General features: G+C 33.1%; 1 protein-coding gene across 1 annotated transcript in view; it reads left to right on the top strand.

Moving 5' to 3' along the window:
* Khc-73 (Kinesin heavy chain 73) overlaps positions 1-26325 on the top strand; it is a 106490-nt gene that overhangs the window by 2222 nt on the left and 77943 nt on the right. The window contains exon 2 of the mRNA XM_077440381.1: positions 6216-6303. Coding sequence (XP_077296507.1) covers positions 6216-6303 — 88 coding nt within the window. The remainder of the gene's footprint in view (positions 1-6215; positions 6304-26325) is intronic.

Genomic DNA, 26325 nt, shown 5'->3' on the forward strand with positions numbered 1-26325 from the left:
GTACATTGGTAATTTTTACAAATGTACAAGATTTGTTAGTTTTATTTGTAATCTCAAATCAGAATTCAATTCCTTTCCAAAACCACTCATACAATGTAAACGGGTAAAATGCTAATTGAAAGTCAAAGGAACTTACAATTCGTTTCCGTGTTTTTTTGTTTTAATATTCAATTTTATCGCAACATTATCTGCCTCCTGCTTGTTAATTCCTTAGAAAAACCATTTTTTTGCTCTCTTGTTTTGAACACTGATGGAACGGTTTAGTGCTATTTGCAATTGCGACTCCAAGGGGTGAGTTTTAACCTGGATTTCCATAGCATAGATCAGGCGAGCTAGCGTTTTTTATATGTGAAAAACTATCTAAAAAAACACTTGTCGCGTGCCACTCTGTGTGTCTGTAAATCTAATGATCACTATATGTACCCAGTGGTGTCACCCCAATTTTGGAACAACGGGTGCCCAAATTTTTCTTTTCAAAATATTTATTTTGACAATATATATATTATACATTTTTTTTCATCCAAGGCATTATTACATGAAAGTTCATTAAATTTTCAAGATTTGTATAATTTTTGACAAAAATTATATGAATTTTAAATTAAATAACGGGTTTTCGGAAACTTTTGATTTTTAACAACGGGTTTCCGGAAACCCATGGAAACCATTAGGGTGACACCACTGTATGTACGTTACTAAGTTGATGGACCCTAGGGGTTTATTAATATATTCAGGAGTATAGAAATATAAACATCAAATAAGATAAAAAAAATAAAAAAATCAAAAGCAAAGAAAACCGAAAAGAAAATATTTTACAACTCAAAATAAGTATAATAAGAAAATATTTTACAACTCGAAAATAACATAAGCAAGACAAAAAAAAGACAAACTTAAATTAAAATTAATTTTAATTTTGTAAATTATACTAACAATTACCTAGTTTGGCCTCTAAAGTGACCATTTTTTTATTCATGCCCTAATTACCGTCCGATGCTTCTGATCACGTTTGCTTGATTTTTTTCATTTGTCAAGTTTTCTTCAAATTGCATGCTTGTATTTCGTAAATTTAAATCGATTGTTCTTATTTTGAAAACGATGCATAAAATACATGTACAGTAAGTAAGTATGCTAAAATTGAAAATTCTATTCGTCGAAATGAAAAAAATAAAAAAATAAAATAAAAATTGATAACACAATTTTCAAGGACCGTGATATACATATGAATAAGAACACACAGAGCTATACTATATGAAGGGTATAAAAGCAAAGGTGCCTATGTCCACTTACATAAGTTCATTTAGAGTAAAACGAGATAAACGTTTTTGAGCTTGTGAAAGCGATTATGCTTACTAACATAGAAGCCAGTATTTTATGCTTTTACTTATGAATAGAATAAAACTAACCCGAGATCCATTATTAAACAATAACACAAAATATTGCGAAAAAAATGCATTCACAGTTAATTTTTGTGTGTGTGGACATAGGCACCTTTGCTTTTATACCCCTCATATGTAGTCGCACCACAGAAAGTCAACATCAGAGCAATCACCACTTTCTACGGTATGCACGTGTGTCAGCCGTTCGACGGTCATCGTTCGTCATTTTATACATTAACCGAGGTGAAATATCGAACGAATCGGTTCGTTCAACTTGACCCGTTAACCTCCGGACGTGCTGTTATTACACTTCGGTTACGCTCCGTTTACACGGGATGGAACGTTCGTTCATCAATTGCACAGAAATGAAAGATTCTCTCGAATTAGACCGGCACACACATCACTATTGTTTGCGGCTATTTCGTACATACGATTTGGTTTGTTTTTTTTTTCGTATTGTCGTAGGTACGGGTTCTTTAGTTACCGATTAGGGCACATTCGTTGCACACACGTGCACTTACTTTAACGATCGCGTTTCTCGTGCTGCGATTGTACGAATCAGCGGTTCGTTTAAATTTGATCGACGCCAATCGATTGCGACGCGTTAATTATCCGCGTCATTTCCTATTTTCGATGGGTATTAATATTTTATTTTTCGTTTTGGAAATACTTCGTCGGAATCTTCGGATGCCGTAGTTTGTGGAATTAAGTGGGTCTCGTTGAATTTCAATCAACACGTTAACGGTCGCGATCAATAATTTCAAGGGTCTTCTTCGCCGGTCTGGTTGCTTTCAAGTATTTCGACGAATTATGTCTTAATTGATGCGAATTGGCTGGATTTTTATTTTTTTCAAGTTGAAATGCTTCTTTTCTATTTTGGGAATTTCGCGTATTTCATTGAAGCTTTTGCGATTTTGGGCGAAAACACACCCGAGTGGTATGGGAAGTCACGTGTCCTTGCCTTTCCGCTGTGCATGTGCAGAATGCATATGTTTGGGAGGTTGTACGTGTATGCATATCCATATGCAACCGTACAAGTTTCTCCTACATTTCTTCAAATATGGGATTCACCGTTATCGATCACTGTCAAGCAAGGATAAAATATCACCGAAAACACTTCAGGGGGTGATTTTTAGGAATGTGCACCATGAATATGGGAGCTGCTTTTTTTTCGCATGTCTAAATTATCTAAAAAAATTAAACACGTACCACCAAGTGTGTTTTTGCCCTTGGTGGTATTGAAAAAGTTCGGGAGAGTATAGTAAAGCGACACGATGTGAAAACTTAATCCGAGGTTACAGTACAGATGTGACAGAAAGTGACGAACTATTACACTGAGCAACAAACAAACATAAAAGAAAACTTAACGGAGCGGAGACTTACTAAGTTTGACCCACTGAATTCGAATATGACAATAATTTTTGTCGAGTTGCTCTCATTTAAGAAATATGGGCGTTTAAAAAAATGGATTTTTGATTTTTAAAATTAGCTAGATAATTAATTATACATATTTTAAAGGAATAAATTAAAATCAATAGAAAAAAACATCTGACTATTGATTCCAATACTCACTTTTGGCACAGAAATACGAGATTTTGAATTAAAGATCGTATCTCTTAAACGATAGTAAGCCAACAAAAACTATTTTCATATTCGAATTCTGTGGGTCAAATTTAGTAAAGATTGATGTCTCAGCTTCAGTAAGTAAAAAAATGTGATTTTTTGTTGCTCAGTGTTATCAAAGTATCGGTTGTTCGATGATACTTTGTCCTCTGTGATAGTATGTTCATTGTGTACAATATGGAAGCAAACGTAATAAAATTTTGTCATATTAGACTAAAGTAGCGATAAATCGTGTTTATCAAGAACATATGTATATAATCGCTGATTATTTATTTTGAGAATCTTTTAAATCTCTTTAATTTTCGATGTCTGTGAGATTTCGAGGTCTGATCAAATTCGCCGTACTTATATATTTTTTGATTTTTAAATGCTTTTTATTATTACGAAATTATGTTCACAATACATCTTATATCTATTTTAATAGCTACTGATCATTTTCTATTTTACAATTTAATTTAATTTGGTTATTAATCACAGTATTATATTATTCTAATGTTAATCTAAAGCATAATAGGAAAAAGAGCTCAAAAACCTATTTACAATCCTTATAAATGTTCATAATACATCTAATACATAATATTAATTAAAGACTCTCTAAAGTCGATGACCTAAAGCCGATTGTGTTTAGGTAATCTGTGTTTATACCTGAAGGGTATAGACATTTTGTTGTAATCACCGAGACTCTTCACAAGTGTGTTAGTATGGTTAGTGATTCTGTCATAGAATCTACTGGTTAGTTTGTTAGTAATGTCTGTAACAAACGGAATATTATATATGGCATGCAGTTTTTTCAGGTTAGTATATATGGGTGTATTATAAATTATTTTTAGGGATTTATTTTGTATTACTTGGAACTTGGAAAGGTTAGTATTCGAAGCGTTATTCCATTTACTTATATATACATATATATATGTACATACATAGTTTGATATAATATCCCTTAAGCGGAATCTTGATTGTACATAATCCTCTTTTCGCTCTCGTCTCATCCAAAAAAGAGCGCCCACTTTTTGAGGACCGCGTCTCTCAAAGGGTATTCTCAACTGAGAAATTATTAATTCAATGTCGACAATTCTAATTTTAGATCAAGTTTCGGGGGTAATGCAAACTCCGTTGATGAAATTAGTTTTGCAAAGTACACACAAACATCGGAAACTTTCGCGTCGGAAGCGGAATAATCAATTTGTTTAAATTTCCGGAAAAGTGAATTAATTCAACACCCTTTTTTCTTTTTACATCTTTTGAAAAAAAAATATAGACACAACCGCTCGATCGGGACAAAAACTTTGTTCAACTTTCTCTAGTGCGTAGGAATCTATATTATATACATAATAATGCATCATCATCGTCATCATTCGCCATACACTGCTGAATGAAGGCATCTCCAACACGCTTCCATTCGTCTACTATTTTGAGCAACTCTCGTCCATCTCATCCGATGCATTTTGTCCCCTGTGTCCTTCCTCGCACCCTTCTACATTTTCGTAGTTACCATTCAAGCACTTCCTTCATCCATCTATCGTCCGTTATTCTATCTACGTGACCTGTTCAATGCCATTTCGATTTCTTTACTATTACCATTACATCAACCACCTGTCATACTTCTAACCGATGTATTCAGTTTTCTATCTCTTCTAGTTATGCTAAGCATACAACGTTAAATACTTCTTTGAGTGCTTTGGACTTTATGCAGCATTCTAGCATTCAATGCCTAATTTTCGCAATCTCACGTCTCACTGGCAAGACACATTGATCTAAGATATCTTCATCTTCAGGCACAGTATGATTTTAGATTTGAATACGGCATTCATTCGCCCAAATGCAGTCGATTATTTATTTCAATGCGTAGTTTTAATCTAATTTACTGTATATACTATGTAGGCATGTACATATCTGCAGTCGATTTTTCTTCGTTTTTGTTTTGTTGGAAAATATGAGAGGATTTATGTGAATTATACGGTGAAATTCGATCGATCAAGCGTGAGAATTTAACTAGCTCACGAAAGCTGATGCTTTTCTGTAACAATTTGTGTACAGTTTAAGGACACGTTCGCGGAGTTCGATCGCGTTTAATCAACTCGCCGTCAAACTTCTTCAATTGAATTCGCCTTTGGCTCCTTTGACGATGACACTCTACACGTCGTGATAACAAGGACGTGTTAATGTGATTATCGACGTTTGTTATCTCCGTGTTGTTGTTGCTTAATGTCACCTCTCCGATTTCTGAACCATTTTAAAGGAGTTGTCTGAGCAAGTATGCGTTATGTAAATTTGACCATCTAATTACATACAACGTATGTACGTATTATTAGCTGTGAGGGCAGAAATAATTTTGAATATAATAGAATGAAAAGTGACAGGTTTTAATCGTTTTTAAAAATGCTAGCCTTATTCATATCCTTATAAGTAAAAACTTTACGTCATGATGATTCAGTTGCACTAGATTCTGAATATGCATTAATTGTATAATATATAAAAGAGACTACTCACCGGGTGATTTATCAAGCGGTAAGTCCTTCTGTAAATTGCTTGCTACGAATCATCGTCGCCGGCAATGCTATGAGCGACCTTACGAACGATTTATCGAGCATTTCTGAAAATCTTCTGTCGAACAAAGATACTTTAGTCAATTTTGGAATGACGTTGTACGTATCTATATACATAAAATAAACATGAACAAGTATTTATGATTGATTAAAATATGCGGTCTCATTTTAATGATATTTTAGTGTTAATTTTGGAATTTTCACTTGTCAACATTTTCGAGGAGTTGTTTCGGGACTCGCGGACCCACAAGTGGCATATTAATAATTATGCATTTAAGGGACAATTTCGCCAGCTGGGTCTCGTGGAACGATGCGCATACTTTATGGAGGAATTTGGGTATCCTTGAACAAAAAAAACTAAAAAAAGCGTGTCTGAAAGCGACGACACGCGCACTCCCACCGTTCATTATTTATTTAACACATAGCGGCCGGTTCGTCATTTGATACCCATCTGTTGACACGGTCTGCGCTCGTTTTAATTGTCAATATTTCCTCAAGCTACCCCCCCTAACAAATCAGCAGTTTAATTACACACGAAATGCTTGTTTATGCCATGTCCGACTGTGGTTTATTGCGATTTCGGCAAGATAATCCTCCACTGGGTTAATGATACGCTATATATGTATAAATATATTTGTATTTTTTTTGTTATATTTTTGTTTTGTAATTGCAGAACTGGAGCTGGATACGCAATGCGTCGTCGAAATGGAGGGGCAACAGACCATCTTGCAGTGTCCATCGTCTTTGGACAAGACGGACAGGTAATTGTTTGTTCTATTATATGTACATACCTAGTACTTTTTCAATTGTAGATGATATGTACTCTGGTAAAAATTTTAAATAGGAATAGGAATAGGAATTTCGTTGTAAACTTTTGGTCTTGTCCCAGTTAAGTGTAAATGAATATGTACATACGCACATTATTGTAGAATACTTTTTAAATGTTCAATACATGTACGTATTTATGTACTACTGTAACTTCACTTCTCCATTCCCTTATCATACAACGCTTCTACTTGTCCATTTACAAGTATGTATCGTTGTAGACGTTGATGGTATACTGGGATGAAGTAGGAATCGCGGAAAGTAAACGTCTTGACTACGCTTTCACTTACCTAGTTTAGTCTATTGATATATATCCAATATGTTTAGTAGATAACAATTTCTTCTATAACCTTGTTATGTATATTTAGTTCAATTGGAATCTTAAGTTTGGGGTGCGTATCAAAATACAGAAAATAAATATTTCCAATTGTACAAATGCAGAATATCGATACGAATTTAGAATGAGGAAGTATAAAAGAAGAAGAGATCACTTTATCCACTGATCTATAGTGAACATTGAATTTCTCACATTTTGATATTTTAATTTTGAATATTTTCATATTTCAAATGTTGGTATTCTTTATATTGACTATCTTCTCGTTATATCCCCACCTCCTAGATAAATGAAGAGTTCTAATATTGTTGGAACTTGAATTTCACACCCTTTTATTATTTATTGAAATATATACAGTAAGTCAAATAAATTTTCTTTAAAAATGAACTCAAACTGTGTTTCTCTTTGTTTTTATCGCGTTTATAGTTTCAACGTTGTTTGAATATCGCTTTCTAAAATTTCCTTCGCCTTTATAAACATTAAAAACGTATACTTTTCTCACCTTTTAATTTGTACCTTGTTTGTTCTTACTCACATTGTGTGCTTTACTTTATCTTGTGTACTCGTGCTCTACGTACCCGCCGATTGAAACTGCACTCTCGACTCGAGCTCGAATGATTTTTTTTTTTTTTAATATTTTATTCGGAAGTATAAATATACTTACGTCACATCACGATTGAAAAAGGAACGGCTCGCGCCGTATATCCATATTGTGAATATATGGCGAACAAACACGCAACCAATTCACCGACAATTGACAAAAGCAATTCGCCAATGGCCTCGTCTAGTCGGTTTAGTTATTCGTACGCCCCTGTGAAAAATCGCTTATCCGACAACAGAGAAGAATACGGCCGGACCGGCCATATGATCTCACCGGTTTGCGTCATGGCGCTCGATTGACGAATCGGTAGCGCTCAACCGGTAACCGGTTCCCTTGTATGCATACGTGTGAATGTACATATAATGTTGTCGATCAGATGTGCATAGGAGATTTTCGTCTGCTCTCGCGGACGTATAATCCATGTAGTAGGCCGGTCTGATCGATCGCTGATTCAATCGCCGTTCGTCGTTGAATCATGTCTTGTCTGCAGCTCAGACCGATGACCCGATTTTGCGCCGTTTTTGCAACAGCAAAGTAATACTAATTGCACCGGTTCACTTTGTAAGTCATATAATAAAAATACGCAGTTGTCGTTTCGGTGGGTAATTACTGAGCTTTCTAAGTCTGCATTAGGTACTTGTCCTATTTTGAGATTGAAATTTTGCTTTTTTTTGCCACTTTTTGTCTTAGGTCGTTTTGTCATGAAATTTGCATGAGTAATATTAAATGTAGATTAAGGCGAGATTATTATCGTGACGGACGACTATACATGTGTGAACCTTTTTGATGGATTAAATGATGATTAATTTAGTAAAATATTTTAGTCATTTAATAATTTAAGAACCGATTAGGGATTTGAAAAATTAATGACACTTGTCACTACCGGTATTGCCGATAATTTTTAAATGCTTCCGGTAATACCGGTATCGATTATTTAAGCAATTAGTGCAATAAAATAATTATTTTTAGTTTAATTAATTATTTTAATCAATTAGTTTAATTAATTACTGTATTAAATACAAAATAAAGTCTTTCTATATCGCGTGAATTTCTATACACGAATCAGCGAGTGCCAAAAAAAAGTTGTTTTGAAGAATTTTTGTGTGGAGGGGATAGTTTTAAATATTATATACATATGTATTTAAATAATTGTCAAGTCAAAAAAATAGGCTTCCGAAAAAATGGAAAGCCGACGGGGCTTCTTATTTTTAGCAGTCTATAAATCAATATATGTACATATGTATGTATGTATTCAGAAATAGTCTAACACGTAAGTAGGATATTTTCTGCATTTGATTTTTAATTTAAGATAAATTTGGCGGCTCCTTTGAATAGCAGGTCAAAAAGGAGTATTGACTCATTCTTCGACTATTCCATACAAACTCACCGATGCAACGTTTTTTTTTCTTAATTCAAAACAATTTAACTAACATACAATTTAAATTATTATATTCCGGTACTACTTGTAGTTCCGAATGTCGAAGTCTGATAAAAAACTATTGTATAAGCATCTCAATCTAGGATTTTCATGAAAGTGATGTAATGTTATATTTTTCACAAAGTGTAAAGCGATTTGTCTAAAAGAAAATGTCTTCTGGGCCATGCGAATAGGTTTAAAAATAAGTAAGTATATGAAAAAAATGTGCGTTTTTTTGTTATAATGGGGGTTGAATTTTTTTGGTAAAAAAAGTAACGAAGTCAAAAATATCGAGAAAAACTGTATTATACACAATCTAATATAATATTTCATTATGTAAGAATTCATCTTATTTGGAAAACATTTTTTTTTGTGTGGTTGATTTTGATTAATGTTCGCGCGGAAAAGGTAATGTGTGAAAGAATAGTAACCTTTGAAATATTATGTTCATATTTAAAGTTTGCAATATACATACATATGTATATAAAAGCTTTACGATCTTGCCCTCCGCTACTTTTTATGCGACAAGTGACTGACATTTGCTTACTCTACTATGCTAAAAGGTTACTTTCGTTGGGTGAGATCAGGGTGTGTATGACACAAAAGAAGAAAAAAATAATACCTCGACTATACGGACTTTGCTGCGTGTGTTCGAGTTTGCGCTTTCTAGAAGAACATTCTCAAAGTGGCTTCATCAGATCGTAGACCCTTGCGAATTTCGTTCTTTTGCATAATTTACATAAACTCTCACCCTTTTGCTTTTCCTCCTCATTTTCAAGGGTACGCATTGTAGATGTTCGATTCTGTTTGCACTTTGTATGGATGTGTTGTGTTTTTTTTTACTTTATTTTACGAACGTTCCCTGAAGAAAATTTACGACCGGCTACACGTATTAAATTTTCAGCGTTCGATTCATATTGTAAACGAGAACGTAGGGTTCGTTTTTGAAAAATGCTGCGCATAAATAACAAGGAGAGGTATGTGTATACAGTGCTTTCATCTCACAAAGGTGTATTTTAAAATTTCTATTGGGCATTGAAACTACATATGTATGTATATAAGTTGTACATATATTGAGGATATTTATGGAGGCTTTTTTTTATAAGTAAGAAAATACGCCCGTTCAACTAGTGTAATCGTAACAATAATATACACAACTTGATGAGATAAATACGTGTCGGTATATATGTAGTTGAAACATTTCCCATCGATATTTTAAACAATGCGCCTTTTGATTAATAATCACTGCATCGAAGGTTAAAGTTTGGAAACGGAACTATTATTTTGCGGATAGGCATCTAAGGCAGTGGCGCATATCGCACTGCCGTTTCCGCAGATTAGACGATCTCTGTTTCTAAATTGCGGGTATTATTGTGAGAGAGGATTAAGAGGGAAAGCGTTAGAGGTTACACTCGGGCGACAGAGTCGGTTTGCGAGGGTTAAAAGGGTTTTTTAGAGTCGACTTGAATACGTATATATTATTATTTTTAGAACTGAATTGGTGTAGTCATTGCTCGCACTGAACTATTTGGACGTTGAAAGTTGGACGTCGAAAAATTTATATTTTTCACCGACTTGTGTGTCCTATATTTGTGGTAAGATTTTAAGGGTTTCTTGAATTTGTATTGGAAACTCTCTGCTTTCAGTATGTTTGAGGAATTATAGAATTTGGTGGGCATAGTAATTAGATACTTGTCGGCTGACGGGTTTTTGGCCACAAATAAATAAAAATGTAAAGATCTTTGTCAGAAAAAGTGTTGTGACTATAATATAATTTTGAGCCATTGAATGACAGCGAAGATTACAACTAGGGTCACCCGACCGACTGTATTGTGCTGTGAACTAAAAGCTTATATTATGTAACCCGATATGTTGGCAGACAAGTTGCTAGTTTCTGAGAAACCGCCGCGACAGACAAATTGCTAAAGTATTGTCGCCGATTTAAATACCTAGATCTAAATAGCATCCAAATCTTACCGAAAGTTTTTGAATGTTTCATAATTCAAGTTAGTATATCGAATCATATATGTAATATCGCTATTCCGTATGTGTGTCTGTCTGTCTGAGATAACGCTCGCCGTACTATAATAGTCGTTTCGATTCGACATACATATTTACGTCACAGCTAAACCACTGCCAAAACTTATATATGAATACAATAACAAAAGAAAAAAACTTCTGTATATACTGATCGTTTCTAGGCTACTAATGTTTCCGCTTGGCAAAGAATTTACCGTCATCTATTGAAAATTTATTTAATTAATTAATTTTTCTATGGATACTTTATATTGTTTATATGTAGGTAGGTAGGTAGTTTCCACCATTTTTAAGAATTAATTAATAAATATCAAATTAAATATATTTAAAAGGAATTTGAAAAAAATTCGACCGCGTGGGAATCGTACACATGACCGACGATGACGATACATTTCTTTTAATTTTTTTTTATTTAATAACTTAATATGCCAACACCCAGGCGATGATATGTCATCGGATACAACACTAGTAGTTTAATAGTTACGTACCATAACGGTTTATAGTCCAAGTTTAACTTGGCCGTCTCAAGTACTTGAATTTAATAATCATGGGCGCGATTGAAGTAGTAAAATAGTCAAATTTTTAGTGCTTCTCTCCATCACCAGGTAAAAATGCTTCGGCTTCTAGCTCCCGACTGTTATCTAACGGTCTGTTTAAAAGCTTGCCTTTCGAATTAATTTGTTTTATTTAAAAATAAATTTGAATATAGAGGGGGTCTTTACGTAAATAAAGTGCTTTAAGCTCTTCTCGTTAAAATTCGGGAGCCGTTAATTTGATCCAGGGTCTTTGGCTTCTTAATGAAGCACTTGCGGACGCTGGACCCTCTCGCCCTACAGAACCGTTCCCTTCCTATCGTAATATTGCGGTGAAGTTTCGATTCCTTATTTCGCGCCCGTCCTCTTTCCCACCCTTCGTAATTTTGCATCCCACCCTCCCCTCTAAGAGTAGGCCTTTCGAATCACCCACTCCCTCAACTTATGATCATGTTATTAATTTTCACTAGGGAACGTACGCTCGGCATACCAATAGGCCCTGTTTGTAAGCCGTGCAATTTTCCTACGCGAATAGTTCGCCTCTGCGTTGCAGAACCCAATTTGCGTTTAATCTCACGAGACACTGTCTTTGGAGTTTGCGTATAAACGGATAAAATTTTTCTTCTGTGCGCGCGCTGATGTCATATAGTCCATTATTATGATTAAAACTCGGACGTTTTCCCGTCGGTGGGCTGAATTTTTCATTATAATTATCGAAGTTTATTTTAGTCGAATGTAATACATTAATTGATTGTGTGTCGTTTGGTTCCAATTGATATCCAGAAGTTTCAGACGGTGATTAGTTTTATGTGTGTCAACAATTACGAAAAGTAGCGGCCTCGGCCCATTTATGGAGAATGGGAAAACAGGGAAAACGGGTCAAATGCCGACAACTTATGTCTCTGAACTTATGCCCATTTTGAGATGTCGATATATCCGTTTTTAATTAATGCGGATCATTACTCCGTTGTTTGTCCCACATAATGCCTAAGAAACCGGTGCTTTTGGGTAGGTACTATAATATTTGTGTACATAGGTGTTTTGTTGTGATTCGTTTTCTAGCTTTATGCAGTATAGGAATTGGATGTTGTTGTTTTAAAAATAATTTATGCTAACGTTTGTAAAGTTGGTAAAGACTACTTTTGATTACTTGACAATATTTATCATACATATGTGATTCTAAAGATTGTAGCTTGGATAAAAGTACATAAGTCTAGACATTTAAATTAATATTGTTCTCAAAATGGCAATGACTAGGACATATATAGTAATTGTGTTCGTTGTCGCGTTCGGTCGTGTCGCCAAAGTGTGTTTTTGCTACTTCTTCATTGTTACTAAATAAAATATAAAATGGCCAAGTACGTGCAAAGCGTCTCCAAAATATTAGAGAGTATGGTCCAAGTCCTCATGGACCCTGTCAATAGATTTAGCAAGGACCAAATGGCCAAATTGATGCCTTTCACCTCTGATATCTCGCAAACTGTAGGCGAAATGTCCTGTAATATTGCAATGCTGGAAGGAGAGCTGTCAGCTACCAAAATTTATATGTCTAAAGATACACCCACCACGATTGAATCGACATTGGAACTTGTTAGTGAAATGGAAGAAAGAAAAAATAGAAAAAACAATGTTATCATATTTGACATTACTGAAACAGGTAATAATGACGACAATAATGTAATCGCAAATTTATTGTCAAAAGCCGAGCTACCTAACCACAAATTTACCGCTCATAGAATCGGATTAAAACAAGGTACGAAGCCAAGGCCCCTAAAAGTCAAACTCGATGTACAGCAAACAGCAATATCTTTACTTAGAAAAGGACCCAAACTAGGATTTAAAATAAAAAATGACCTAACGTACATGCAAAGACTATATATAAACAATTTGTGGAACGAAATGAACACCAGAAAAGACAAAGGTGAAAGTGACTTAATAATAAAATATTTTAATGGAGTGCCTAAAATAATAAATAAAAATAGTACAAAAAACTAACAATATATTACCAAAATGTCAGAAGCATTATATCTAAAATACAATTCCTTAAAAATGCTATAGCTGCTTCCGCATATGACATAATATTATTAACAGAAACGTGGCTAAACAACCTTATAAATGACTCCGAACTAAATTTTCATACATACAATATGTATAGATATGATAGAAACATAAACACCAGTACGAAGACTCGAGGCGGTGGCGTGGCAATTCTTATTAAAAAAGTTCATTCATCATCTGTCATCATCAACACAAACAATTCCATCGAACAAATATTTATATCAACCAAAATTTTCAATGTAAAGTGCATATTCGGTTGTGTTTACATCCCTCCATCCTCTGACATTAGTGTATATAATAATTTTATAAATAATATTGAAACAATCAGATTAAAATATCCTGATTCAAAATTCTTAATAACTGGTGATTTTAATCTACCAAATTTGGACTGGCAAAACCTTGAAATGAATGAAAATTCTCCAATTCATCAAGAAATTATAAATTTATCTTTAAATTTAGGTCTTAAACAATTTAATACTATTTCCAACTTGAATGATCGTGTCTTAGATTTAGTTTTTTCCAATTTCAAAAACACTAACGTTATGAAATCTCATGATGTTCTATCTCCAGTGGATGGCCATCATCCACCCCTAGATATTATTATTACTTTAAATAAATCTACTAATCTACCTTTAATTCAGCAAAATATTTTTGATTTTCACAGAGCCGATTATAACGAAATCATGAACCAATTAAATGTCACTAATTGGTCGTTCTTAAACGATAACATTAACTTTGAATCAAAAGTCATTATGCTGAATGAATTATTAATCTCTTGTATATACAACCATGTTCCTCAATATAAAAATAAGTTGCATTTTTTTCCAAAATGGTTTAGTCCCGAATTAAAAAACCTAATACATAAAAAAAAAAGTGTGCACAAATTATTCAAAATTTATAACTCTACACACATATATATTGAATTCAAAAAACTAAGAGCTTTGTGTAAACTACATATATCCAAATGTTTTAAACTTTATATTAAAAAAACAGAATCATTCATTGATTCAAATTCCAAATATTTTTGGTCATTTACTAAAGAATTAAACAACAATAAAACATATATACCAGAAAACATTCAACTTAACGGTAAATTTGTTGACAATACTAATGATTCAGTCAATCTTTTTGCTGATTTTTTCAAATCGATCTATGTCAAAAACAACAACAATAATTCTAATTATAGCATTGTAAATAATAATGTCCTGATTTCACCTTTACATTCTATAAATATATCTATTCAAAAATTGATTAACAAAATAAATGCCTTAGATATATCTAAATCTGCGGGTCCTGACAACATACCCCCAATTTTTATCAAGAATTGTGCCAATGTATTAACTTATCCTCTTTTTAATCTCTTTAATCAATCTATTTCCACTGGTATATTTCCCAATTCTTGGAAGTCTGGCTATTTAATACCTCTCCATAAAAATGGGGATAAACATAATGTAATGAACTATAGAGCCATCTGTCAACTATCAACTATTCCAAAACTTTTTGAAAGTTTAGTATTAGACGAATTTATTCCTTTCATTAATAACATTATTATTCCACAACAACATGGTTTTACCTCTGGTAGATCTACCTTATCCAATTTATTATTATATGAAAATTTTATTTCTAGTGCCTTATCTGTTAAATTGCAAGTTGACTCAATTTACACTGATTTCAGTAAAGCATTTGACAAAGTTGATATTGAGATTTTATTATATAAACTAAACAGTATCGGAATCAGCGGTGTATTACTAAACTGGTTTCGGAGCTATTTGTCCAATAGATCATTATTAGTTAAAATCGGCCATTCTAAATCTTACTCCTTTAATCCAACTAGTGGCGTTCCCCAAGGATCTCACATGGGACCAGTCCTATTCAATATTTTTATAAATGATATTATAAATATATTTAATGATGTTAAAGTGCTCTTATTTGCAGACGATTTAAAAATATTTAAATGTATAAAAGACACTAACGATTGTGCTACTTTACAAACTAATTTAAACTCATTAAACGATTGGTGTTCTTTTAATAAATTATATTTAAACATTAAGAAGTGTTCTGTTGTCAGGTTCAGTAGGTCAAATAACAAAATTATTTATAATTATCATATAAATAATGAATCATTACCATCATCATCGCTAATTAAAGATCTAGGAGTTATTTTTGACGACAAATTAACTTTTAATTCTCATATAAATTTTATCACAAAAAATGCCATCAAAACACTTGGTTTCTTAATAAGAAATAGTACTCACTTCAAAAATGTAAATACGATTAAAATTTTATACACCACTCTGGTTAGAAACCAATTAGAGTACAATTCTACCATTTGGTCTCCTTATTTAATGAAACAAATTAACATAATAGAGTCAGTGCAAATAAAGTTCATTAGATTCATCAAATTTAAATTTTTTAAAAGTCATAATCACTATGTCAGTAACGTTATTATTTATAGGAAACTTAATTTGCTAAAATTATATGACAGAAGGAAAATTAACGATATTTCAGTTCTGTGTGGTCTTCTTAATGGCACTATTAAATGCTCTGACTTGGTGAGTTTAGTGTGCTTCCATGTGCCGGGTAGATCAATTAGATGTAACCATCTTTTTGATATGCCCAGGTTTACTACTAATTACTCATTGAACTCAGCTATGTTGAGACTGCATAGAGTTGGAAACGAATTGTCCATGGTCGATTTATTCATTGTTAATAAATATAACATGAAATCTATTTTATTTAAATATTTTTTTAATATATTGTAATTTATTTTGTAGTATATGAATGTATGTGTATTTTTCTTTTATATTTCATTTTAATTTTTTTTTTTCTTTTTCTTTCTCTATTTCCAACATGTAAAATGGTCAATTTTTTCTTGACCGTAAAATAAAATAAAATAAAAAATAAAATAAAAATAAAAAAAATATAACTGCTATAGAATATCGACAACATATGTATATATTTAATTGGATGGTACCCAAGAGAGGGAGCGTAAAAAGAAAATGGCTATTGTATGGTGAGTAAGGAAAATGTGTGGATACATGAATATTGTTCAGGACATCGGAAATTAGAAGCGTGTCGGAGAGGATTTCTTCCGAAGGTGGATGCAATTTATATCAGATGGGATAGACTATTATAAATTTTAACCACTCGATTTGAAAAGAAGGATTCTCTAATTATTTTGATGTAAATATCTTTTTGGAGTCTGAGAGTATGAACTCTCAGAGTGTTATTGTTAAACGTAAGAAGGTTTATCATAGGACAATTGTAATGGTTATTTATCATTTTAAAGGCTTTAATTACATAGATTACCTTTTATTCTTCTCGTCTCAAAAGTGGAAATATTCTTACTTTTCAATCTCATATCAATATGAAAGTGATTTAAGTTCGGAAGGAATTTTTGTAATTCTTCGTTGGACCATTTCTAAACATGTGTACGTTTTTTTTTTAAATGAGCTTTCCAAATGGAATAAGCCAATTCTAGTTTTGGTCTAATATAGGTTATATACATTTTGACCAAAAGCTTGGCATTGAGACAATTAAAAACACGTTTAATACCATAGGCTTAAATTGTAAATAGGTTTTTGAGCTCTTTTTTATTATGCTGTACATTAACATTATAATAATATGATTACTAAAAAAATTAAATTAAAATTGTAAAATAGAAAATGATCAGAAGATCAGTAACTATTATTAAAATAGATGTATTGTGAAAATAATTTAGTAATAATAAAAAGCATTTAAAAATCAAAATCAATACCATACAGAAAATAATAACAATTTTTAATGATTTAAATCAGTTGACTATTTTAAATCGCAAGTGGAATAAATTCAAAGATCGGACTAAGCTTTGTCTGGAGTAACTAAATTTGAGTCTAAAGTATAAATAATTTTAAATTATTGGATCCTAGATGAAGAATTTATAAAAAGAGAGAGCTTCTTGACACGGTGAAGCGCCGTAAGATGGAATACTTTGGCCACATTATTCGCGGCCCCAAATATCGCCTTCTACAAACAACCATAGAAGGGAAAATAGAAGGCAAACGGTGGCTTGGGAGAAAGAAGCTCTCTTGGCTCCGGAACATCAGGTCATGGATGGGACTTGGTCTCGAAAAGTTATTTCGGCTTGCCCATGATAGGGAAGAATTCGCACGGGCCATAAACGATGTCTGCCCATGGTAGTCGCCTACGTCTGAATACGGATTCGGCATTAGAAGAAGAAGATGAAGAATGGTATATTTAAAAAAAAAATTAAAGTCAGTTACCAAGTTTTTGACCATGAAATGATGGAATTGAGATCGTCTTGTAAAATGTTAAAACCAACATTTTCAATGTCATTAATAAAAATTAAGAATAAAATGAAGTTCTATGTACGTACATACATACATATATAATGTATAATTAGAATAATTTTTTTGCAAGGTTAGTGGAGTAATATTGCGAATATTAGAATTTTCAAATATGTCGTTAAAATATATATTTACGCGGTAAATGCGGCTGTTACTATGATTTTTTAATCGAAGAAATAATAATAATAGTAGGAAAAAGCGACAATTTTCGTATTACAGCCTTGTGAAAAGTGATCACGCACGCGAGAGACACGCAATGGTCAATGACTATTTTCCCTTTTGCTAAAAGGTGAAATTTCATTTTTTCGCCACATATGTATGTATAATACATACACATAGCATTGTAGCGGTCGGCGAATTGAATTTGCATATTTAATGGAAGTGATATTTAGAGCCGTGTCAGTTACAAATGTGCACAATGACCATAAGTTGTTCTACCGCACACATTACTTATATGCATATGTAGTGTGTTTTTTCTTGTGTGTGTGTTTTCCCCCCCTCTGCGTTTCATTGTTTTATCTAACTGTAAGTGTGTACCTAGCACATACGCGTTGCATTGTCGCACAAGTCCTTGCACTTGTGTCGCTAATCGATATGCACTTGTTGTTTTAATTATTATCGAGGCGTTAACCAATCCGTATGTTTGTTTGTTGTATATAACAAGTACATATGTATTGTTATGTCCTCGGTCGATTATTTTTTTTCCGCCATGATTGCATTCGTAGTCACATTTTGCAATGAATATAATGAATATGTGTACCTAAAGTATGAAACTTTCGGATTTTTGCTCTATATGGTAATATAATGTATTTCTTTCGGCGGTATCGCCAATGATGTATGTTTTGGGAGTTTTTCGTTGTCCTTTTGAATTTTTTCTTTGTATGTATATTTACGCTCTCTATTCATGTAAAACTCTCGCTTTTTCCCCACACAAGTGAATTTCGCCCGTCGCGATAATGCATTGTATGCTTTAGTTTTTCATTTTTTCTACCTTACGTTATATTTTTAATGTACGCTTTATGTGTTTTTATTTTAAATTCAAATGTTTAAATCGTGATGAGTTTGATTCATCGAAGCGTGCTTTTATCTAAGATAAAATTATGTTAAATATATTCGTTGCTGTTTTATAATTTGTTTTCTTGTTAAATTATTCCTCTTTTAATCGGTAGTTACTTGTCTTGCCGACTAATCGTTTAACGGAAGTGTTGTTTAACGGAGAAAGTGCATTAAAATGTTAATTGTCTCTAGAAATTGAGTAGTGTTTTAAGGTGTCAGTTACGAGTTGTATACATAATCATTAATTACGTATGATTATTATTTTTATATGCAAATAATTCATTGAAATTTTTTTTACTTCATGAGATGATGTTTCTATTTTAGTACTCATCTTTTGAGTCGAATATTTTATTTGCAAGAATTAGAACAAAAGATTGTCAAATGTAGGACTTTTTATCTTTCATTCTGAAGAATCTCTGAAGTAGCCGACTGTAAGCTCAGTGTCGCCTCCTTTGTATGTTTGATAAGAATTGTGCTCTGAAGTTTCGCGATAAGCTTTATACGCACTGCTCGACAAAAGTCGCTTATTATCAACATGAAAATGATATATAATATAATACATGCGTAGGTATAACGATTTTGTAAATAATCTTTCTGCTGAATTTTAGTAGGTGAGCATTCCCTCGAGTCGTATTACGGATCGGTCGCCAAATCTCGAGAACTTTTCCAATCCCATTTACCGGAGCTGAAGCTGTTTTCTTCTTCGTTTATATATACACATAATGTATTTTATATATGTACGTGTGTATTTTTTGCCCTTCCGTTTATATTCGACGTTCCGGTTTGATTTTTTTTTCAGTTTAGCACAGAGAGGCTTAATGTCCGTGCCGCGTTTTGGCTTGATACGGACGTAGAAGCAAGCGCCTGGGGACGCTTTTGCCCCTAATTGTAGTAGCTACGTTTTGTAACCTTTCTTCGTGGAGGCATTGGCCGTTAGTCTCGTTCCTCTCGTTCGTTCGGGGATGCTCATTTGGACAGATATTGAGTCCCTCGAACGGTGCTTTTAATGAACGTCTGTGATTCTTGTTTTTCGTTCCTGACTCCCGAGGCCAAAGGACCGGCTTTGATGAGAAAATTGTATGCAATTTTTCATTCCAGTTTTATATTATAACAGACATTTGTATGAATCGGCGTATTTTTGTATTTTAATATATGTATATATATATACATATATATTCTCTGAAATAAAATTATTGACTTGAATCCGATCGGTTGAAAAACAATACGTACAAAAATATGAAATAAGTCTAATAAATAACCAGCATAAATATTTCCTTCGGCGTTATATTGTGTAATTGATATATATATATATATATATATATATATATATATATATATATATATATATATATATATATATATATATATATATATATATATATATATATATATATATATATATATATATATATATATATATATATATATATATATATATATATATATATATATATATATATATAGATATATATATATATATATATATATATATATATATATAGATATATATATATATAGATATATATATATATATATATATATATATATATATATATATATATATATATATATATATATATATATATATATATATATATATATATATATATATCATCATCATCATCATCATTTACAGCCATTCGCCATCCACTGCTGGATGAAGGCCTCTCCAACACGCTTCCACTCGTCTCTGTTTTGCGCAACACTCATCCATCTCATTCCGCACATTTTCCTAATTTCGTTCACCCATCTTCCTTGCGGTCTTCCTTTTACTCTTTTGCCTTCTCTCGGGTACCATTCAAGCACTTCTTTTGTCCACCTTTCGTCCATCCTCCTAGCTACGTGACCCGCCCATTGCCATTTCAATCTCTTCACTCTATCCACTATGTCCACTACCCTTGTCATATTTCTCACCCACGTGTTCCGCTTCCTGTCTTTCCTCGTTATGCCAAGCATACAGCGTTCCATACTTCTTTGAGTGCATTGGATTTTATTTTGCATCTTGGCGTTCAGTGTCCAAGTTTCACATCCATACGTCATCACTGGCAAAACGCATTGATCAAAGATCCTTTTCTTCAGGCAGAGTGGCATTTTTGATTTAAAAACAGCATTCATCCGTCCAAATGCACTCCACCCCAATTTCATACGTCTCTTTATCTCTTCATTTTTACTACCAGACATGTCAATTATTTGACCTAAATATAAATAATTATTTACTACTTCTACTGGTTTATCATCTAAGGGGATGCTATCAGGCATGCAATAACTATTGAACATTAGTTTAGTCTTATCTACGTTAATTTTTAATCCTACTTTTCTACTTTCCCTGTCCAGCTGTGTTAGTCTGATAAGTAGGTCAGCTGAATCACGAGCTACTAAAACTATATCGTCTGCGAACCGAAGGTGACTCAAAAAGCGACCATTGATGCTTACTCCGGCTGTATCCCAATCCAATTTCCTGAAAACTCCCTCAAGCACCGCGTTGAATAACTTGGGCGAGATTGTATCTCCTTGTCTTACTCCTTTTCCTATGCTAAATCTATCTGTACCTGAAAAAATTTTAACTGAAGCTGTGGCATTCTTATATATTGTAGCTAACAGTCCCACATAGGGTTCCGGCACTCCCTGTGTTTTTAGAGCGTTAAGTACTGCATTATGACTAACTGTATCGAAGGCTTTCTCATAATCGACGAAACCTAGGCACAGTGGCCGTTGATATTCGTTGGCGCGCTCGATTAGTTCGCCAACTACTTGGAGGTGGTCCATTGTGCTGAAATTTGCCCTAAACCCTGCCTGCTCTATAGGTTGGTTCTCGTCGAGGATATTCTTCAGCCTTTCTGTAATAACCTTCGTGAAGAGCTTGTAGACCGCTGAAAGTAGACTAATGGGTCGGTAGTTCTTGATATCGCTTTTGTCGCCTTTTTTGTGTATTAAAATGATAGTTGCGTTATTCCATCCTTCTGGTATAGCTTGGTTCTGGATGCATTTGCTGAAAAGCCTAGCTAAGATATTAATTAGGGGGGGGCCGCCACATTTTAGTAAGTCGATGGGAATATTATCTTCCCCTGGGGTTTTACCATTCTTTGCAGTTTTTAGCGCGGCCTCTACTTCGCTAGGCAATACTGCAGGAACCCTTTGGCCGTGTGTCGATTCCAGAGTGGGGAATTGGCCGTTGTCGTTCTCGTATAGTTTTGCATAGAACGTGTAAACTCTGTCTATGATTTCTTCTCTATTCCTAATTATTACTCCGCTCTCTGATCTGATTGCGATCATTTGGTTTTTGCCTAAGAAAAGATCCTGTTTGCACTTTTTCAGGCTACGGTTATTCTTAATGGTATTTTCTATTAGCTTGCTGTTAAAATCCCTGACATCCCTGACTATTCTCTTCTTAATTTCCTTATTTACTAGATTGTATTCTTGCTTATTATTATCCCTATCTAAATTCCTTTTATGCTTAATTAGGTTTTTTGTTTCCGCTGAAATTTTGCTTAATTTAATCTGTTTCCTGAAACCACCTAATTTCTTACCTGTTGAGGTTAGAACCGAACTAATTACAGTGTTCAATTCCTCGATGTCTGCTTCTGGGTTTAATTTCCCGTATCGATTTCCAAGTTCGAGTTCGAATTCCTTTTTCCTAGACCTTAGTTGAGCGAAATCTGGAGAGTTACTGCATCCTTTTATTAATTTCCTACGTTCGCAATTTATATTAATGGCCATCTTGGCACGGACTAATCTGTGATCGCTGCCTATATCTACTTTACTTAAAACACTAACGTCTTTAACGGAGTGCAGGGCATTTGTTAGGATGAAATCGATCTCGTTTCTGTCTCCTTTAGGACTCTCCCAAGTCCACTTATTGTTGGTGTTTTTCCTGAAAAATGAATTAGTGATGAAGAGCCTGTTGTGTTCTGCGAATTCTATGAGGCGATCGCCTCTGTCGTTTCTTTGGCCGGTACCAAAATTGCCTACTGCTCTTTCTGTGTTTGCCTTTTGTCCTATTTTTGCGTTAAAGTCGCCCATGATTATTTTAAAGTGGTGGCGGCTATTATCGTATGCGCCCTGTAGTTTTTCGTAGAAGTCTTCTATTTCCTCGTCTGGGTGGCTAGATGTGGGGGCGTACACTTGGAAGATTTGACAAGTGTACCTGCTCGAGATTCTTAATACTACATAGCATATACGTTCCGATATGTCGTTTATTTCTATAATATTTCTTTCTATTCTCTTATTGATAAGAAACCCTACTCCTCCTATTCTACCATTTGGTAGCCCTCTCCAGTAGAGACAGTTACCACTTTTTAGGATTATTTGGTTTTCCTGTTTTCGTCTTACTTCGCTAAGTCCTACTAAATCCCATTTGATACTTTCTAGTTCATTCTCTAATGCAAGCACACTTCCTTCACTCGATAACGTTCTTACATTGTACGTGGCTAAATACAGGTTTTATATATATATATATATATATATATATATATATATATATATATATATATATATATATATATATATATATATATATATATATATATATATATCGTTATGATATGATAAGTGATAGATTCATATATTTTATTCAACTTGATATAAAACTAAACTTTACATTCATATTTTTCCTATTATACTGTACATTAACCTTTTGAAGTTCATGAGTCTGAAATACGTCGATAGGCTTTGTTTTTTGAGTATGTAAAAAATAAACAAGAATACTACCCGCGAATCCTTTTCAGGTAGCATTGAAAAAAAATGCATTGAACATAGATCGTGTAATCCGTGTCAATTTTTATAACGACTGGATTACACCGGAATTTCGGAATTTATAACCATAGCAAAATTTCTCAATGGAAATCCCTAACTGTTGAGTATTTTAGATTGTGGCGTGGCATTTAGATTGTGAGCATTACATTTTAACAGCAATTAAGAAGATGGAACTAGTTTTAGAAAGATACATTCATTAATAGACTTCTTTTGTTTATTTTATATTGTTGCAAGATATATTAGAGAGTATAAACACACCTTTACAAAACTCGAAATCCTCGGCGGTAGTTATCTAGGGTAGTGATCTGGGGTTTGTTTAGATAAGCTACAATTTTTATACCCGCTTTCTATTGGATTTCAAAATAATTCTAGTTGGAAATGTTGGTGAAATTTCCAGCTTGCGGGCTTTCGACAGAAAATACGTTAGCACTCAAAGGGCTAACATTAGAATAATATAATACTATAAGTACTAACAACATTAAAATAATATTGTAAAATAGAAAATGATCACTAGATCAGTAGGTATTAAAATAGATATAAGATGCATTGTGGATATAATTTAGGAATAATAAAAAGCATTTAAAAATAAAAATAAAATTACATATTTTTAAGATAATGTTTTTATTAATTTTCTTCATCAAACTTACACAGACAATGTAGGTAGCCAATTTGTGAGGAATCGTTTCAACTATTAAATCAGATAAATTGGCAAACTCTGCCTCTGGTTAACATATTAGTTATATAAATCCAAGATTTTCTTACGCTTAGCAATAATATTTAATAATAGTGCAAGAGTTTGGAGATTTACAGTCAGTATTACGCAAAAAGTTATGCGAAAAGTTTATGAAATTTTGTATGTATGTGTGTAGTATACGAAATTATTATTAATTCCAATGTTTTTCACAAATCAAATGTATAAAACAACGATAATAATAATATGAATCTTAGTAAAATAGTATCTTAATATTATGTTTTTACCATAATCAACTTCAAAGGGAAATCTCATATCGACGCAGAACTCATTTCGTTTAAAGCGTGTATAATTGTATGTATATATGTATGTTCTATCAAATATGATCGTTGCCTAAAATTCCCATTAGCAACAGGTGCGTATTGTACGCTTTCGAAATTTTAGCCGAAGTCTGACGCTTTGTTTGAACATCGCAAAATTCGCTCCACAAATTGTTCGACGTTGTTCTTTTTTATTTATTTATTTTTAGTTTTTACGCATTAGCCGTCAGTTTAACTAGGATTAGGTAGGTACAAAATACTGTGTTTTGTTACGTAGGTATAGGGCTGCAATATAAAGGTGGGACCTTATCACGCAATCGTGGTAGACTTTTCGTATTGACGTCATGTCACCTTGAAATTCGATAATTTTTCTTCGGCGAGTTTTCACGCAACGTCGTTTCCGTACACGGCCGAGAAAATTTCGCTTTCCCTTTCGGAATTCTGTCCGCGCTAAAACTATCGTTACAATTCTACTTTGCACCTCGCCGAGCTCCGGGAAACTGTTATTATCCGCAATAGCTGTGGAATATAAGTGAATTTATATTCCGCACTTCAACCGAACAGCTCCTTGGACGGTCGAGCTGCTGAATATTGAATGACATCGGGTATTTTTGAGTATCGATAGTATTCAAAATACTGTACGATATTGGAGTATACAAGTATAATGAAAAGACATTAAAATATAAATGTACATATGTATGCATATTATATTTTTGGACGTTAAATTGTATGAAATTTTCTTTGGCTAACTAACAATGGGTGAAAGGGAAAATACCCATATTTTTGTGCCAAGGTCGCTCTTTATTTATTATTCAAATGGGGAAAAAAGATTGAATATATTTGGAGCCGTGTTTCCAAAAATTATTTTTATAATTTTTTTCGAAATATATCCAAAGCATACTATGGGCTAACTTTTATTTCTTCGAATAAAGTTATCCTTCATTTATTTGTTTTTGTTTTCTTGTATACTCTAGTTAGTATTCGAAAGTAGCTCCTTCATAATGTCAAACATTTATACTGTCTGTCTTCTGTGTGGTGTAATGTCCTTGGATAAGGATTTTCTCCGGTATTGTTCCCTTACCGTCTGGAAACGACGGAGAGGCAAATGAAAAGGATAATGATTTTGGTTTCGTTAAATTTTTGTGTAGAACCACCCAAATAACCCATATAAAATAGGAAAATTCTGATGAGAATCCAATAAGGATTCTAATCTATGCATACAAATAAAAAGTTATAAAATATATAACGAATTTATAAACACAAGTACATATATATGTGTATATATACATACATATATGTATAATCTTGTTGTCAGGAGACATTAAAATGAGACTCGTTGGGCGGTTTAAAACATTAATTACCACTTGGGGAGTCACAACGAACTGTCACACTCCATGTTACCAACTTCATCATTCATTATAATCATACATGTCAATCATTAATCATTTATACATTTATTTATTAATAATTTATACATGCATCTTTCTAGGTTACAAAAATAATTCCCACATATGAGCTGTTATATTTGAAAGCGGCGGAAGTCCAATTTTCAGTTCCAAAAAACTATTTCTGTTTGACTTAATTAACAATTGTTAAACGCAAAACATTATATTTAATGTTTTGGGAAATATTTCTCGAAACGAAGGAAAGTGCCACTTTCAATTTTAACGGCTCATATATATTATTAAAAATAACACCCGGCTAAAATTAAAAGAAAAACCTTAATTGTACCTACCATGGGAATTTGGTATATATTTTTTTGTACCCTTGTACCTATAACTTATATTGGGTTGACACGATACAAGTGCACTCC

Source organism: Arctopsyche grandis, chromosome 10 (assembly GCF_051622035.1).
Source record: "Arctopsyche grandis isolate Sample6627 chromosome 10, ASM5162203v2, whole genome shotgun sequence".
NCBI classification, from domain to species: Eukaryota; Metazoa; Arthropoda; class Insecta; order Trichoptera; family Hydropsychidae; genus Arctopsyche; species Arctopsyche grandis.